Genomic DNA, 18513 nt, shown 5'->3' with positions numbered 1-18513 from the left:
ACAGCCCAGGCATTGTTTAGCTCATGGCAGCACTTATTATAGTCATCAGTACTCCATTTTTCTACAGGTTCTTTTAGCCTTTAATCATGTCACCGTACACAGCAAGGAACACAAATCCAACTGTACCCAAAATGCCCCAGTTCCCCCTTGCCACGTTATGAGTTTATTCACGGTGTAGTAGTGTTTTATGTGGAAATTCTATAATGTAGGAGGAAGCTCTAAATGCAATGTTTCCAAAAATGGGCTTCAGTTACAAGAGCATGATGATCTGGTTTGTATGCTGTGACATCAGCAAAAGCCCTATTAATAGAATGCCCATTCTATTAAACTCCTGTTCAGAGTATTGATGGCATTGGAGACATACGCATGCAGCCAGCGGACAGTTTGCTGTTCAGCACCCTCCCTAACAGAGCCTCTAGATGGCTTGTTTTCTAGACTTCGTTATACCGCCTAAGGCTGGTGCACACATGGTGACTGCACGCTCAAGCGATGGTCTGCATTTGTGAATGAGACACCACACACAGATAAAAAACGGCACATAGAATTGTTGTCTCTCAAACACGATGCTGTTACCAACCTATAGGCTGAAGTTGAGGCTGACGTTTGTCATGTCCTGTCAGTTCTTTCAGCCTTGAGTCACAAAGATGCAGCATGCTGACCTGGCTGTGCAAAGTTCACTGAAAGATGCACGGATCAAGTTATGACAGGCAATCCTGTATGCTGTAAAAAAAAATAAAAAAATAAAAATCTGTAGCAGTAGCCATACACTGAGTAGACATGACAAGTGGACTTCTGAAGACAGAGACTGATTCAGGAACTGGCAGGTCACGATGATACTGGCCTGTGCTTGAGCATCTTGGAATAGCTTCACCATTCCAGCCACTAGACTTACCGCATTTTTCCGTGTATAAGACGCCCCGATGTATAAGATGCCCTCTATTTTGGGGGACTAAATTTAATGAAAATGAGAGGAGATGGTCCAAAGTTGTTGAGCTTTTTTTAAGGGGGGAATTGCACTCGTGCCATCACCCCAGCAGGGCCGTTGCTGGGGGTTGGCAAAGTGGGCAGCTGCTTCCCCCCCCACCCTGGCGGGAAGGTCCCTACAGCACGGGCCACTAACCAGCTGGCTGGCACGCGCAGCTTCCCCTCTACATCACTGCAGGAAACACTCCCTAGAGCGCACACCTCCCACAGCAGCATGGGGGTGAGTTGCATGCCTGCCAACCTACTGGCTGGCAGCTCGCAGCTTCCCTGAGCCCCATACCACTATCCAGCTTTTTGACATGATTTTTGAGTCAAAAATCCTCATCTAATGCACGTAAAAAATATGGTAAATCCATTCACCTTATTCTCCCAATAGCTTTGTGAGGTAGGTCAGCCAAAGAGAAAGTAGGTCTCTTCAAGCCATTCCATCAAGTTTCATGACTATATAGAGATTTGAACCCAGGTCTCTCCAGCTCAAATCAAACCCGCTAGCCACTGTGCTACCGGTATGTGAGGACTTAGAATCAGGATGTAGACTGAGAAAGAGTGTTATCCGCATAGGATGAGTAACATCTATAGAGGAAAGACATCTTTTCTCAGAGAATATGACGTGAATGCATTCAGGGCTACTCTTCCTTCTGGTCACTAACGTAACCCAGCTGTAAGATTGCTAAAGGCAGATTGGCAGATGGTAATGCTAGGCCTATTCCACTGTATTCTTCCTGTAAGGTTCCAAGTCACAGCACCAAACAAGGAATTTGAAATGCTTGCGTGAGTCTCTCCTCCATGGGAAACCTCGGGGCCCTGCAATGATGTGGGAGGGCGTCATTTTCTGTGTAACGGCCCATGTCCATTAAGCATTTTAAGCCTTGTTTTTATGTGTACCTATTCAAACCTAAGTAAAGGATAAAGCTAAAGGCAGAGGATTTATCCTTCTAAACTCTTGCCGTTTTCGTCGGGAAGGTGACATTTAATAACTTCTGTGAAATGAACCAGGAGCAAATTGGATTATAGCTTAGTAAAATACAGAAACAGTGTGCTCAAGGTCTTGATATCATTGTTCCTCTGTCACTCCGTTGTCTGCAACATGAATCGTGCGTCACAGAGCTCTCGCTTTTATTGCACTGCAATTTGAGGGAAACGAGAGAAATTTTGTGTGGCATATCAGTGACATTAAAGCACATGGGAAGCAATGAATGCTCACGTTCAGTTTCCAGCGCCAACAGCTTTTTAATATTTCTGGAGAATTACTAGCTGGCATTTTGGCTGCTTGTTGTCTATATGGGGTGCCTGGGAGGTGACAATTTGGTACTATTCTAGGGGAATGCTCTATTTTTCATGTTTGTTTGTGTGTGTGTGTGTTTTCTTTCTTTCTTTCAGGTTTGGGCTTGGCATTCAACTTGCAGCCAGCTTTGACAATGATTGGCAAGTATTTTTACAAAAAACGGCCCATTGCTAACGGACTGGCCATGGCCGGGAGTCCAGTGTTTCTAAGTACTCTGGCACCTCTCAATCAGTTTCTCTTCAATGCTTTTGGCTGGAAGGGAAGCTTCCTCATTTTGGGAGGGCTCCTTTTGAACTGTTGCGTGGCCGGGTCTCTTATGAGGCCCGTGGGACCCACACCAGCACCTGCGGTCAAAAAAGACGTAGAAAAGGGGAAAGGAGATTCGGCCTTGCACAAGAACGACAAGAAATCCTTTTGGCAAACCATCAACACATACTTAGATCTCTCCCTCTTCAAACACAGAGGGTTTCTGATTTATCTCTCTGGAAACGTCATCATGTTCCTTGGATTTTTTGCCCCCATTGTATTCTTAGCTCCTTATGCCAAGCACAAGGGGATCGATGAATATTCTGCTGCATTTCTCCTCTCCATCCTGGCTTTTGTTGATATGTTTGCCAGGCCGTCCATGGGCTTGCTCGCAAACTCCAAATACATACGGCCCAAAATCCAGTACTTCTTTAGTTTTGCCGTTTTGTACAATGGCATCTGCCACATCATGTGCCCTCTGGCCGAAGACTACACAGGCTTGGTTGTGTACGCAGTACTTTTTGGACTTGCCTTCGGCATGGTGAGCAGTGTCCTTTTTGAGACCCTCATGGATTTGGTTGGCGCTAGCAGGTTTTCCAGCGCTGTTGGACTCGTCACCATTGTGGAGTGCTGCCCTGTTCTTTTAGGCCCTCCTTTGGGAGGTGAGTATATCGATGATGGTCATGAATAAGAAAATGGCATGTATGCATTTGAACTGTTAAGAGACCTGCAAGAAGCAGCTTGGCTGGTTGGTGCAAGTCAATATATGAAATTTAACTCCATGCCCACCTCATTCAGATTTATTTGCTTTCCTAATCCTACCCTTCTGGAACCTAATGTTTCCTTGTCCACACATTTCCTTCTATCCTTAAATCCTGTGTGAAAATGTTTGGTTTTTTAAAATTCCTTTCTCCTTGGCCCTTTGGTTCCCTGCACCCGCCCTCCCGCTTCCTTCCATGTTTCCATAAGTTCCCACCTCTCGATCAAGCAATCCATATATTCTGGTCACCTGTCATCCCAAACAGATTTCTCCCCTCCCTCCATTCTCCACTGGCTTTCTTCAAACAGCACACAGTCTTATCGGACATGGTGAACTTTCTCCACAGGCTCCCCTTTCCTCGCCTCTCTTTCTCTTCCACACAGCATATGCAAAGATCCTTCCTTCTACCATTTCCTACTGTACCCTACAATATTATTGTTGGTATTACAGGTCTATCCTGCATTTCCACCATGAAGACCAAGGCAGTGTACATGCCTGGTTCCTGGGAATCACAAACGCGGAGGATGCTATTGTGGGCAATCCCACGAGATGCTGTTGTCCTTTAATGCAATGGTAGTCCTGTCTGAATTTCCTTCAATGGGTATAAGGAAGAGCAATGGATCACCAGATATTCTTATGGCTTTTATTTTCTTTCAAAGTTAGGTGTGTACACATTGATATAATTTTAACTTGCCCTGGTCTAAATTAAAAAAAAACCCATTGAACAGAACACTGAATTATCGCAATTGAAATGAATCACGACCTTTAATTGCCATGCGAAAAGAGCTTTCTTCAATTAGAAACTGGCTACTGTAGCTCTCAGTATGCCACCTAGTGGTGTATTTACCTCCTGGGTTAGTAATGATCCGTCCTGCTTAGACTGCGAGTTTCTCATTGAAGATTCCCGAACTTATTTTGGCATATACGCTTTCAGAGTTTCTGCCCTTCTTCTCTTACACCCGTCTTGCCATTTACTTTTATTTAATGGTGGCAAACATAGCATTACTTTCTGTTGAATCCCTTGACAGTCCATAGATGGGAAGGATCCCATCTCCCATTATATAGTTTACTTATTCTGAACTTTTTACACCAATGCACAGTCAAAAGGACAATTCATAGCAGCTCATAATCAATAAGTTGTGTTGTTCTGGATTGGTCATTTTTCAGCAAACAGACAGCACCTTTCCTAATGTGAGTTCTCTTCCTCGTTCACTGCATGCACACTCACACCTCCAACCTTGCAGTTCTCGAAGTAAGGGGCCTTACACCAGTGAAGCATTTCCAGAGAGGTAGTTATGTTAGCCTCTTGGAACAAGAGAGTCTTGGGACACCTAAAAATCTGTCAAAATTTATTCTAGTATTGTGTACTCAGGCTCACTTCATTAAATGCCTAAAGTGAAATCCTAGTTAACAAGTATGCAAAGGAGAACATTATGAGGTGAGAGTCAAATGGCAATGCAATGCAAAAATTACAGTCAGTGATGAGCAGAGTTTAAATATATGTTAAATTTAACATATAAGAGCAGCAGATTGATGATGATTGCCTTAACTCTTGAACCATTCGCAAGAAACAGTCAGTGCTAGCACAGAAATCCTGGCACTGTTGAGCCAAGTAACACTATTTCTACTTGCAAAAGTTGCGTTCGGACCTTCCTTTCTGTCTGCCATGAGAGAATGATTTGTGTCATCTCCAGTATTATTTGCAGGGATTCTCTTTTTATCTTCCAGGTATGCTTGTGGACATAACGAAAGATTACAAATATATGTATTTTGTCTGCGGTGTCATTGTCATCGTTGCAAGCATCTGGCTATTTATTGGGAACGCGATCAACTACAGACTTTTGGCAAAGGAGAAGAGAGCAGAAGAGGAGAGGCAGAGAGCCCTCAAGCATGCAGATTCCAAGGAAGTGGAGCCCTTGACCCACAAAGAGAGCGAAGAGACGGTCAGCAGATCGAGCAAACTGCAAGACAACCCATCAGAAAGAGAAACTAATATTTAATGCGCGCACACACACACACAAAAAAAAGATGTGGTTCAAATACTCATATTTATAACTTCCATTAGAAGTATTTCTTCAAAGTACAGGCCAGGTTTTATAGAAATAATAATCAGTCGCAATTCTGAAGGGGGGAGGAGTTTGCAGAACGTAAAATAAAATCTGTCGCTTAGATCCCAATCCTTCCCCTTCCATGGAGAGAGAGAGAGAGAGAGAGAAGGTGCAGAGGGATTTGCCGTAGAACAGCATCATAATTTCTCTCTCTCCCACTGTGCTGCCCCAGGAAAAGGTAACCGTGGTGCATTTAGATTATGTGAAACTCTTGTATCTAGGGGGGTTGGGGGGAGCTCTTTAGAAGGGAATGCTTCGAAAAGTGGTAAGCTAGATCTGCTGCATTTGGGACCCCTCCTGCTCATTGGTATTCACGAAGGCCAAAGCCTGGCCCTCACAGTTTCGATGTCTGTAACATGGCCAACCACTCACAGCTAAATGAAGCCTTTCTGCACCTTGCCTAAAGCATCTAGCACCTTGAAGCTCCTCAGATGCAAAGTCTGTATCCACCAGCAGTGCAGAAGTAGCACAGTGCAGCAAGGAAATAGGTTATGCTATAGTCCTCTGGGGACCCAGATCCCATTCTGTTCTCCGTGCAGGGATGGAATACGATTGAGGCATTATATTGTGTTTTGTTTTGGTGTCAAAAGTATTAGGTCTCCTGTTTTTAACTTAGTGTGAGTGAGTCCGTTCAAATGCTGACTCGAATCAGGGTAGAACTTGGATGGCAAGGTCTTCCAAAAAAAACCAAACAATTCCTGCTTCAAACTTGTGTCTAATGCAAAAATAGGTGGTTGTCTAGGAATGGAAAACAAAGGTCTTAATCCTTCAGATATTGATCAATGCCTATTGACCTCTTCGCATGGTATGTTTTGGGCCAGAAGGAGGAAACAATGTCAAAACATTATTTTAAAAATGAAAGGTTACTGTTAACAGCTACCTGAGCAAAAAGCGCACAAAGCCAATTACTCTTTCATGGGGAACTTTCAGTGGATCAAAAGCTGTTTTCTTTCTGATCAAATTTTACTATGTGGAATTTGAAGGACAAACGAAATCAGATGCAAGAACTGGTGGGTTTTATTGCTAAGCGCAATAAGTGTTTTAATTGTGGCAAATAAAGGGTCATTTCCCTCTGCTGTAATAGATTTGACACTGAAATATTTACAGCCTGATCCTAAGACTTGCAAAATAATACTTGGGATGGGTTGTGTCCAACTGCTGCATTGTTGCAATATCACAAATACATAGATATGCTGTCACAGACGTTTAGGATCAGGGTATAACTTTTGAACAACATGTTGCCTTGTGCTCATCACTGTATTCCAGACGCGTTTGAAATCTGTTTTACATTTGTAGTTGTCACTGCCACTTTACCCAGTTACCTCTTTCCTTGAGACTCTGGACTCAAAAGTGTATTTAGATACACAAAACTGACCCCCGCTAACAAAATTCCTGCCAAGTAGGAGTTAGGGCAAATCTACACTGGTTGGTTATAATGTTAAAAATACGTTATAAAAATGTGACACCAGATGGTGCTGCAGAGCAGCGATCCATTGGCAGTTGGAAATTGCATTGAGAGCTATGTAACTTCTTTATAGTGTTTAATAGCATTTTTCGGATCAGTGTAGATCCAGCCTGAGTCCTTTACTACTATAGACCATGTGTGCTCAGGCATTCATAGGGCTAACAGGGACCAGATAAAATAAATGTGGGAGCTGCATACAGCCTAGTTAGCCATCCTGGATTTCTCCCCACTGTCAATATCAGAGACAGTAAGCTTTTTCGTCTCTGTAGGTAGATCAAATTATTTGAAGGCCAAATAAATCTTCTGGCGGTTATCAGTTCCTTATGAACCAACTTGGTCCGGAGAGTCAAAGCTAGTCAGTTGTTTCAGCCCAGCATCCACAGAAATGTACCTATTGGTCATGCAGAACATTTCCCAGCATTGATGAAATTGAAGTAGCACCAGATCAGGTCAAAATAGTATGTATTGCAGCTGGTGTGTTGGCCAATCTTTGCAAAGGAAGTCTTCAGCCTCATCCCAGCTGCATTTCCGAACTCAGCCTGGCAAATGCACCCCCTTCCATAAGCCCCTTTCAGGTCAACAGTGCATTTGGCCAGATCCTTCCACCATTTCTAAGACCATGATGGCAATGCAAAGCAAGACTGTCAATGTTGCGTTCGTGCAGAGTATGAGGTGAAATGTGTGTTATGTACTATAGTGGGGTCAAGTGTTATGTCCTGCAGAACACCACTTTAACTGTATTTCAGTCTTTCATCTATAACAGGCACGTCCAACCCCCAGGAGACTGCGATCTACTCCCAGTGTAACAAAACTGGCAGTGATCTAACCATTGTCATTGCCAAGAGCTGTTGACCTTTTTTTAGGGGAGGATGGAGGATTCTACAAAGTTGTTTAGCTTTTTTTGGGGGGGGGATCATGATCGACCTGTAATGCCCCCACGATCAACCGGTAGATTGTGGTCAACCGGTTGGACATGCCTGATCTATAAGGTCCTATGAAACCCAGTATTTGATCTGCATATAGACATGCTGTTACATTTTCCATAGAAAAAGAAAATGAGCCACCAATTTACAGTATGCTTTCCCCCCCTCCATTATGCCTGCAAAAGACAGCCATTCTTTCAAAGATGGACAAGATGAACTGTAATCCTTGTGCTTGAGATATGCAATACAAGCTGCTTAAACCAAGAACCTAAAAAGTAGGGTGCCCTCTCCATTCTGTGCCCCTTTAGTATTGAGTTTAACCTATATGTCCAGGAGAGGGGTGGAACAAAGAGAAACTTGTTTTGCTCCGTGGAAGCAACAGCACCCAACCCTGTTTTTAATATGGATCACACTCAGGGTTCCCCCCCCCAGCTGGAACTTTCCAGAACTCAGTTATGGCACCTCTCAGGTGGTTGCCATTGCCATCCTAAGAGAATGAGGGAGGTGTTGATGGTGAGTTCTGGCACCTTTTTTTCTAGAAAAATAGTGCCGATCACACGCAAACATCAGTTCACAAATCTGGGGGCCTTTGAATGACTAGGCAGGATGGAGCAAAGGTGTGTGGGGGGGGTTGTCCTATGGTATACCCCCTCTCCACCTGTAATCTGCTATACCAGCAACGTAACTGAACAGCAGACTATCCTACACATCCAATGAGACTTCTTTTTAAAGCAAGGATGACTTCAGTCCCATACTAGGAAAATGCTCTTCATTCTGACAGATGGAACTAGGGTGAAGGGTTGTGTATTGCAGGGGTCCTATTTGGGATTACAATGAATCTTTTACCACCATCCATGGACTCCCTATCAGATGTGAATAGGCCAACCACTCTCAGAGCTGGCGGCCATGATTTTATTTGACCGGAATATTTTCCCCAAAATGCAAAGCTTTATTTCCCCCCTAGATGAGTGAATAGGAGTCACTCACTTACATAAGAAAAATTGTAGTGGTGTCTTCAAGGACATAATTTGGACAAGGGTTCAATATGATCCTTGTTGATCCCAGATTTTGGGATGAGGGACCGGTTTCACCTCTCCACTCTGCTGTGCTGTAGGCCAGGGGTCGGCAAACTTTTTCAGCAGGGGGCTGGTCCACTGTCCCTCAGACCTTGTCGGGGGCTAGACTGTATGTTGAAAAAAAGAAGAAGAATGAATTCCTATGCCCAACAAATAACCCAGAGATGCATTTTAAATAAAAGCACACATTCTACTCATGTAAAAACACGCTGGTTCCCGGACTGTCCACGGGCCAGATTTAGAGGGTGATTGGTCTGGATCCGGCCCCCAGGCCTTAGTTTGCCTACCCCTGCTGTAAGCCATTTATTTTATCCCATAGAACTCAATTAGCAGCCTTTGAAAACCAAGCCAAACCTTATCTGCATAGCCCAACCCATCACCTACTTACATATATACCTTGGGTTCCTTTGCTTGATGTGACACATAAATATCTATAGATGTTTGCCACTTTTTTCGCCATATTAAGCCATTATTCATAGTTAAACACACATGGTATAAATTAAGTGCATTGTTGTTTAACATTACCTGCCTGCAAGGAAAATGGTAATTTGTTTTTTTGTTTTGTTTTGTTTTTTAAAAACCACACACGAATCTCACAATGAATGTAGTTCAAGACAATGTTTGTTTAATATATGAGGAAGAGAAGGTGCAAAGCTCTCTGGTGGATATTTTAGAACAAATGTTTTAGAAGTGAAAATTCAGGGTTTGATTCATAAAATATGTATGCACTGTTTATGCAGCACTCCTTTCAGAAAAGTAGGAATGTTTTCAAATTCATTGAAGATCTTTCTCTTTTTTTACCTCTAAAAAGATGACTATTTGGCAGATTCTCAAGCATATTAAATATGCTAACACCTCAAGGGTTGTTTTTTGTTTTAAAAAAAAATGAGGGGAGAACAAGGTGACACATTTGCCCCAGCTCTCTTCTTTGCATATCTTATTTGTTGTTTTGGAATAATTTCATTATGTTTGTTTTGCTTGTCTTTATTTACATTGGTATTGTACGTACTGTAAAGGGAGAATGCAAAGCTGATCCATAGCACCACTGCCTTTTTTGAGACCTAAGGCACTTAAAGCACATGTATCTCAGTCTGCTCAGAGCTGAACTCGTAGTCCAGGATCTGGATAACTATGTGGATCTCCTAGAGAACAACAATATTGTGGTTCTTTAAAAAGAACTTAATTTATGTAAGTTAGCCAGGGCTGGCCCAACAGATTTTTTCCACCTGAGGTTAAGGAAAGATGGTGCCTCCACTCCATTCCATGTACTGGATGGCAATTGAATTGTATTGCAACACTGGCGATGGGATAGCATCCTCAACCACACCTGAGAAAGCAGGCCAGATTAGGGGGCTCAGGAAAGGTCATGTGACATCAGAGAAGCTGGGAGAGCTCAGCAGGAACAGCCAAGAGCGGCAACTGCCCCCAGTATTTGCTGCCTGAGGCACTTGCCTCACTTTCCCTAAGGTTTAGGCTGGCCATGAAGTTGACCATTGTGTAGTTCAGTCCTATTAAAGCAACATTTTAAGATTAAGTGATCCCTATCAGTGCTATTTTTCTAGAAAAAAATAGCCATGAACACCTCCCTGGTTCTCTTAGAATGCAATACATCTCCTCCTGTAAACTAGAGACATGCATGAGCCAAATTCAAGTTCTGAATATTCTTGAGCTCTGGGAAATTCCATATTTGGTTCCTGTCAATTTATTTTATGGGCATTTATGTCAATTTAATTTATGGACATTTCCTTCTTTCAGGGTGCTCTGAACTTTTTGTGGTTCCTAGATCTTATGCTAGATGAAAGGTGAAAGGACCACATATTTGGACCAATTCCCATCCTTGTGCCATTCTTCTTGCTATCGCAGAGCTGAGACATAAAACCTCGGAAGCAAAGGGCCTGCTCTATAGGTGGAGGCAAACCCACATGACTTGGGCAAACCCACATGACATGACCCTGGGTGACCACAGATCTAAATCACGCACAGATGTCTCAGCACTGATGGTGAGGGCAGAATGAGCCACACAACTTTGAGAGTTTCTTGCTAGTAATACCCAAAGAGCTCAGCTGAGTATTTCTCTTGAGCTCCATTGTAGGATAAAAATGGCATACCCTTTGGTGCTTGGATTGTCTTTGTCATGAACTATTGGAAGCATTTTCTTCCACCATCCCCTTCTTTTATGTCATAGTGACTGTTCTTTCCTGCTAGAGTCTCCTTTCTTGCTATTTCTAAGTCTGAAGATGAGTACAAAACCTCAAACCTATAACATATATTTCCAATGCAGTCATCAACCAACCTCCGTCCACAATATGCAGCCATTTTGTGTACTGTAACTGTGTAAATAAGAACAGTAGCCCACCCAGCCTGATTATTAATTTTTTAGCTGTAAGTGATACCATATATCCAACTTTACATCGTCAGAGAAAGAGGTGTTTCTCTGTTGTCCTAACATCAGCCCTTGTTAGGAGATAGTTGGAATGGAAGCAGGGTCCTACATGTACAGACCAAGTCTGAATATTTTGTGGCAACCAGCACAATGCCTGCATAATTTTCTTAATGAATCAACCCCTAAATTTACACACAGTGGCTGGGATCCAAAAGTAAACTCCATGTGCAGCCCTATTGGTGCTTGCTTTTTTATTATTAACCACAGCATTTCCCGCTGCTAAAGAGCCAATCCATTGGTCCATATAAAAAAACAGCTTGCCTCTTCTGCAGTGGAATACGTTATGGCCAAAACAGTAAGCAAAATCCTCACTGCGCACAATTCTGTTCCATGCACATATCTTCCTGCTATGGATCTCAGCCAATATGTCTAGTTTTACTGGAATGTGTAAATAATGACATTAACATGAATGTACATGAATACCAGAACAAATCCTTAGTCCAAAAGAATCAAAGTTGCCTGGTTCTTTGCAAACCTTCCTTTATCAGAATGTAATCTTTACCATTCATATCTGCTGGGAATGTTTTTTTTAAAATTGTGTTTGGTAAATAAAATTTATTTGTAACAGATGAAAAATACTTCAACAAATTATTATTTTTCTGCAACGCACTACTTGATTATTCTCATCTTCAGTCTTAACTTCAAGTATTTATTAAAAGAGAGAATTGCAATATTTTATAACATTGCTGTACTACCCAGCCTCAACAATTCAATGTGGCCTGAAATACTGCTGCATATTTTCACTGCTGTCAGAGTGTAAGGAATTGCCTTTTTAAAAATGTGTGTGTATATGTTGTATAGATTATCTCTGAACAAACCGTACTCTGGGTTGTCTTTGAAAACAAACAAGCCCCTGAGGTCTTGCATCGGTTTGCCAACATGGCATCCATGGGCACTAGTGTGCTTTCCAGCACCTCCTACGGCACCCACAAAATATTTCCTTTAAAAAACATTAAACATCTCCTCCAAAAAACACAACTCACATGAGACTGCTTGTTTTGTCTGCTCATTTCCTGTTTCACTGGTTCAGCCTCACATTGAGCACACACCCTTAAACTTGCCCACATTTCATTGGATGCCAGGAGTGGACACTCACTCTCCTTTCTGTTCTGAACAGAGGAGGAGTATAAAGACCTCTGTGTGTATGTGTGTGTTGGTGCTTTTCCCCCAATGGATGAGGTGGCAGGCCATACCATTTTGTGGTCTCCTCTCTCTTGTTTGTTCTTTGGGATGTGGTAGGCATTTTACGTGATGCTCCTGTGGCAGCCATTTTGTGACTGCCACCAACAGTACTTTCGCAATATTCCAAATGTGCCCACTGGCTCAAAAAGCTTGGTGACCCCTTGGTGACAGCCACAAACCATAAGCCTGTGCTGGGTCCAAGAGTTTGCCATCTTGCTTCTTGGAAGTTCAGGGTAAGGAAGGATGCCTTAGCCATGAAAACATATGCATATTAGGATTTTGAAAGCATGAAAACCGAATCCACAAACTATTTCAGCCTGATGCCACAGGATGGAATCACAGAAGAACTTGGGATCCAGTCAATGCCTCCACTAAAGGCTGGAGATGTGGAAATTGCTGTGGGGAATTAGGGCAAGCCAGGAAAAAAAAATTCCTCTTTCCTTCCATTAATGAAGGCACACACTAGATCAAAATCATTCCATGAGTGTAAGGATATTAGATCTCACCCATAGCCTTCTTTATAGTTGTGGTATGACAGTGATGAGTGAGTAATATCATTGTCAAGACAATCCTACATGAAGCATTTTCAAGTCTTGTTGATTCCACTGAAATTTATTTTTAAATGCTCACATTTGTCTGGAGTCTGTCCCCTTGCAACAGCCCTACATCTTACTCAGGTGTTTACTCAGTAGTTACTTGGCTTCAAGAGCACCTGTTATTTTCTGCAGGCCCTTCCAGTTTGGTAGCACACCAGGAAGTCTCGCTAGGAAAAGGCAGTTTTTGTTGAACAGAAAATAACAAGCCTGATTTCGTATGTGGTTCTGCATCTAATGTGCAGGCAAATAAAAAATGAACAGTGTACTGTAAAGCATTTAGACTAGAAGTTTGCAGTCATGTACTAGACTTTTTTTTTTTGAGGGGTATGAAAAGATACTCACAATTTGACCCCTGAAGCGGGCCCATCTCATACACTTTAACATCATCACTGGCGCCCATTCACTTGCCTGTCCCTTTGGGTTCAATCCACACCACCTCTCTGAAGAAAGAACAAAGTGTACTCCGGTTACTGCGCCTTCATTTCATTCATATTGTTTGCTTGCTAAATGAAGGGATGTGAACAGGTAGTAACAGCAAGGAGAAGGAGCAATAAGGCCTGGTGACTCTGGGATGGTGGGTAGACACCTGTGGTTCTCCAAAATACAGGGATGAGTGAAGTGGTTGGACTACAACTCCCATCATCCCTCATCATTGGCATTGCCAGTTGGGACTGATGTAAGTTGGGAGTGCAACACTTATCTGCAGAGCACCATGTTGGCTGTCTCTTCTGCCTTTTCCTTCAAGCCCTTTTATCCTTCTCTTAACTGTTTCTCAGTTTGTTGCTGTGGCGTTTGCCCTTCCTGGAGAATATATGAATGTGCAGGAGTAAGTAAAGGGTTAAGTGGCTGACCCTAGGCAGACCAATAAACAGAGGGAGGAGGAGCTAGGGGCAGCTGAAAAAAGGCAGTTGGAGTTAGTCAGTTGGTGTTAGGCAGTTGGTTAAGGGCAGTTGACAGAGACGGTTGGTGGGTGGTTGGTGATTGTGAGGGTTGGTGGTGAGGTAGAGTGGTGAGTGTAGGATCAAGACAGGGCTGAGATAAGAATAAATATATACCAATGTAACTAATATTTTAAGTTTGTTGATGTTTAAAATAAACACTTATTATTTTGTCCAAATCCAAACCCTGACTGTGACAGTGATTACCAGGGGGGGGGGGATCCTGGTTGGTGGCAGCGAAGTGCTGTGGTGGCATAGGGATCAATAGACTGTGAAAGGTCCGGGGACTCTGTGTGATCGCCACAGTTGCCTATTCTGAAGCTTTTCTTTAGACACCTTGGGCTTTCCAGTCTTCATCCTACCCCCAAAAGCTGGCCCTGTCCCTAGGTCCTATGAGAAATGTTAACCCCAGTCAAAAAAAAAAATTCTTTAAAATGCTAAGACTACAGATATTCTACCTGTCTGTTCTCTGAGCACTTGGAGTGCTTGTGAGCATTCTGTGTCCTTATACCACATCAGCTCAACAAGCACTATAGATTGCATATAGAGTAATGATGAAAAACTTTCAAAGAGAGTTCCTTTAGTACTACATTATGTCAGTAATCTCAGCATATCACTGAGGAGCTGTCCACAGATAAACTGAATTGCAGTAAACACAATCCAGTGCTGCAGGACTTCCTTCATAGCAATTCCATGCTACCATCACCGAACAAAGTGACCTCTAAAAAGAATGAGGACAGAAAAGGCAAGGATATGTGATGTTCTGTAGCCATAAAGTTGCCCTGCCTCCGTTCTAATCAAAGACTCAGAGATAGGTTGATTTGCAAATTAGCAGCCGCTGGGGTGGAATACACTGAAGAACTATCTTTAACTTTCCTGAAAAGATGAAATGAACTACATTAGAGCTTCAGGGTTGGATTCTTGGCAGTGAAGACTTACTGTGGAGGTGGTGAAGCTACAATCCAAACTTTCATCCAGTGGACTTGAATCCTGCCACTTTCATAGGCTTCCATACCTTACTATGCAAAGATCTTTGTGATGATGTGCTAATTTAGGAATCAGGGCATAAGGTAGAGAGCATTAGATTAATGTCACACATGTTTCACTGTCCTGGAAAGCAAGGGGTAAAGGAGATTGATCCTCAGATATGGTTCTGTGAATCAACACATGCTCTAGATAACTTGATGACCCAGGCTGGGTGCAGAGAAAAGCCCCTTTTCATGCACGGCTTAAATAAATAAATGTGTTTTAGTAACCCCTTTGAGGAGGAAGGAAGGAAGGAAGGAAGGAAGGAAGGAAGGAAGGAAGGAAATAAATGAAAGAGAAGTTACTATTGGATTCAAGTTAATCTTGTTCAATATAGTGCAACTGGATTTGTCTGAATTCCATTATCATGGCTTGGTTGGTTCTGGTCTGGGTTAGTAATGTGGCTTCCAGTGTTTAATATTCATGAATGTCCAAGCTAAATAGCAGGATTGCAGTTTGTCCCACCCCCCATATATTTCATGTTACTGCCATGCGTTTCCAAATCTGTATGCAGATTTCTGTATGGATTAATGGCTGCTTGCTTCTAAGATGCAAAGAAAGTCCATTACCACAGTCCAGAGGCGGGTGCTTTAAGATTGTCTAGGGCTTTCAAGTGCAGACCTGAAATTCTGCCATTTTTATTTATATTTTATAGAAACACTTCCCCTTGAAAACACCCTGGATCTCCAAAACCTTTGGGTATGTGGTGCGTATGGGAGTGGCAGGGGGCTGCTACTTGAAAACATGTGTGTGTGTGTTTTTCAAGAAAGAAAATGAAAATCTATTTGCACAGATTAAGTTGTGCAATTCTCTGGATTATGGCCCCTGATATTCATCTGAATTAATCACCTTGATCATCTCTCCTTTCACACTCTGCTTTGTAAACATAGTCTCATTCCTATTTGATATTTTCAAAGCAATATGAAGACACATGGTAGCTATATTTACTGTTCTATTTTTAATTTGAATGCCAGCACATTGTTGTTCTGTTGTTGATGAAGTTGTTTATTTCAACATATTGGCTGGATACCTTTTGACAACCATGATTTTTTTCTTTCACTAGAGGTGCTATTCACATTCCAAAGATGTTCAGACCAACAACGAACTTCTCCCTTTCTTGTCTCAGTAAGCTGTTTCGACATGACAAACTTTTGCTGTTTATACCGTATATTAATTCTGTATAAAAGCATACACACTGTATTATGTTCTATTTAAATGCATATTTATTCTTTCTTTCCTGTTAATTCCTATTCCAGGCCTGTATTAGCATCTAATATGTCTAGAATGTCTCTATGGAATTTCGAGAAGAATACCCACAAGAAACAGATTAAGCAAGTGAAAATAAATTTCCCATGTAAAGTTTCTGAATGGATTTGTCAGCTCTGACTGTTCTTTGCGCATATTTATGTTACCTGGGCTGTGGTTCACTGGAGAGGGTGCCTGTTTCGTACATTGCTTACACACGGCAGATGAGCAGATTGTCATGGGTGCAAAGACTGTGTAACTCAGTGGTAGAGGGTGCCAACCAAGTTACGTTCTGCATGCAAAAAGTCCCCGTTTCCATCTTTGCCAGGTAGGGCTGTTTAAGACTCCTGCATAAAATCTCAGAGAGCCATCTCTAGGCAATAAGGACCAGAGGTAGCCAATGAGTTCCCACCCAGATGTTGTGGGATTATAACTCCTTTTATCCCTGCTGGCTAGAGGTTGGGGCTGATGGGAGTTAGAGTCTAGCAGCAATTGGAAGGAATCATGTTGGTTCCCCTGGTATACATACCATGGAGTTAATCAGCAAAGCTAACGGCTAAAATAAGAGAACTTAACAATGACTGCTTTATGGAAGAACAGAAGCTTTCTTTGGACTATTTAAATAAATAATTATAATATGCTGAATTTGCAAGCAGGATTACAACTATGAGCAACAGGGGAAAAAATAGAGATTATCAGTGTTATTTTTTCTAGAAAAAGAGGTGTCAGAACTCACCACGCGCACCTCCCTTGGCAATTCAGAGATTCCGGAAGCCACCTGAGAGGTGCCAGAACGGCTGAAAAAAAGCCCTGGAGATTATTGTACTATGGTTATGACATATAGGAGGGAAGATAGAGTACAGCAAAGGTGTAGTAAAAACAAAAACAAAAAACGAGAACGAAAACCTGCAGAAAATGGGATGGGAAGTCAATAAAAAAGTTATAATATGTTGGAATTTTATGTGGAAATGGTGGAAATTTAATAAAATATATTTAAATAAAAAAAACCACTGAATTAGATAAGCCAATGCTTTGATTTGGTGTAAGTCAGTTCCCTCTGCCATTCCTTCAGAATTCTATGCATTCATTCTACTCTGTGTTTTGCTTCACCTGAATTTTAGAATATAAGAATATGCAGTTTGCTACAGCACTTGGTTTCTTCCGCTTCTTTGCCTATTCCCCCCTCCCTATATTTCAAAGGAACACAAGAGCATTAATAAGTCCATCCAAAAAAAGGTGATATTGGTGTAATCAGACATTATATTGCACCCCAATTCTCCTTTGTGCTGTGTTTTGCAGCATATAAGCTTCAGTGGGAAAGCCTCTCACAGAAACAATTCTCTATGCACACAGGGCCGTCTTAAGCCTATCTGGCGCCATGGTGCAAGGATCCCTCCGGCGCCCCCCACGCCCCCCTCTCTCCACACAGGATCCCGTTCCAGGTGTAAGGCTAGGCGTGCGCTGGGCATGGAGAATAGGTGTTGGGACTGATCTCGGCTCGCGTTCCGCATGGATCCCTTCCACGGGGATCCCTCGGGCTCCTTCCCGGCTGCCCCACGCCCTCCTCCAGTCCTGCACAGTGGCAGGCTGGAGAAGCACTCCGGCGACCAATTGCTGTGCAGAGAGGAGGGGCGGCTGCTGGAGATCACACTCGCCTCCCGGGTGGGGCGCACACACCAGCTGGAGAGGGAGGGAGGGAGGGATGGAGGGCTGATCACTGCATGTCCAGCTTGCTGTCACCAATCGCCTCCTCCTGCCTTCCCCCTGGCGGTGGGCAGGCTACCACCCCTACTGAGCCGCCAACGTGGGCCCCGGACCTCTTCCCTGGTACCCTCCAGAATGTGGTGCCGTGGTTCCCTGCGCCACTAGCCTCTATGGCTAAGAAATCCCTGCATGCACATAGGAAGCTGCCTTATGTTGAGTCAGGACCATCAGCCCATTTACCCCAGTAGTGTCCACACTGACAGGCAGAAGTTATCCAGCATTCTGAGAAGGAGTCTTTTCAATCCTACCTGAGGAACAAACCTGGGACCTTCATACAAGGCAGATGCTCTATCACTGGGCTATGGCCCTTTCCCCAAGCACCAAGATTACTTTCTTGAGGTGTTTTATTAACACAAACACGCATTGTTAAGACATAAGGGGGAACCATGTGGCAAATGGTGCATGTGCAGAAATCCGTAAACAATTTTAATTTTTTTAAAAAACCTGGATAATGTAGTATTTCTGCTTCATT

At 42.8% G+C, this 18513-nt stretch overlaps 1 protein-coding gene across 1 annotated transcript in view; it reads left to right on the top strand.

The window, feature by feature from the left end:
• Nucleotides 1-5290, top strand: part of SLC16A7 (solute carrier family 16 member 7) — a 100785-nt gene extending 95495 nt beyond the window's left edge. Inside the window, exons 4-5 of the mRNA XM_033161753.1 lie at nt 2365-3177; nt 5004-5290. Coding sequence (XP_033017644.1) covers nt 2365-3177; nt 5004-5275 — 1085 coding nt within the window. The 3' untranslated portion in view covers nt 5276-5290. The remainder of the gene's footprint in view (nt 1-2364; nt 3178-5003) is intronic.
• Nucleotides 5291-18513: the final 13223 nt, after the last annotated feature.

Source organism: Lacerta agilis, chromosome 10 (assembly GCF_009819535.1).
Source record: "Lacerta agilis isolate rLacAgi1 chromosome 10, rLacAgi1.pri, whole genome shotgun sequence".
NCBI lineage: Eukaryota > Metazoa > Chordata > Lepidosauria > Squamata > Lacertidae > Lacerta > Lacerta agilis.
This window is presented reverse-complemented; position numbering and strand designations above follow the sequence as displayed.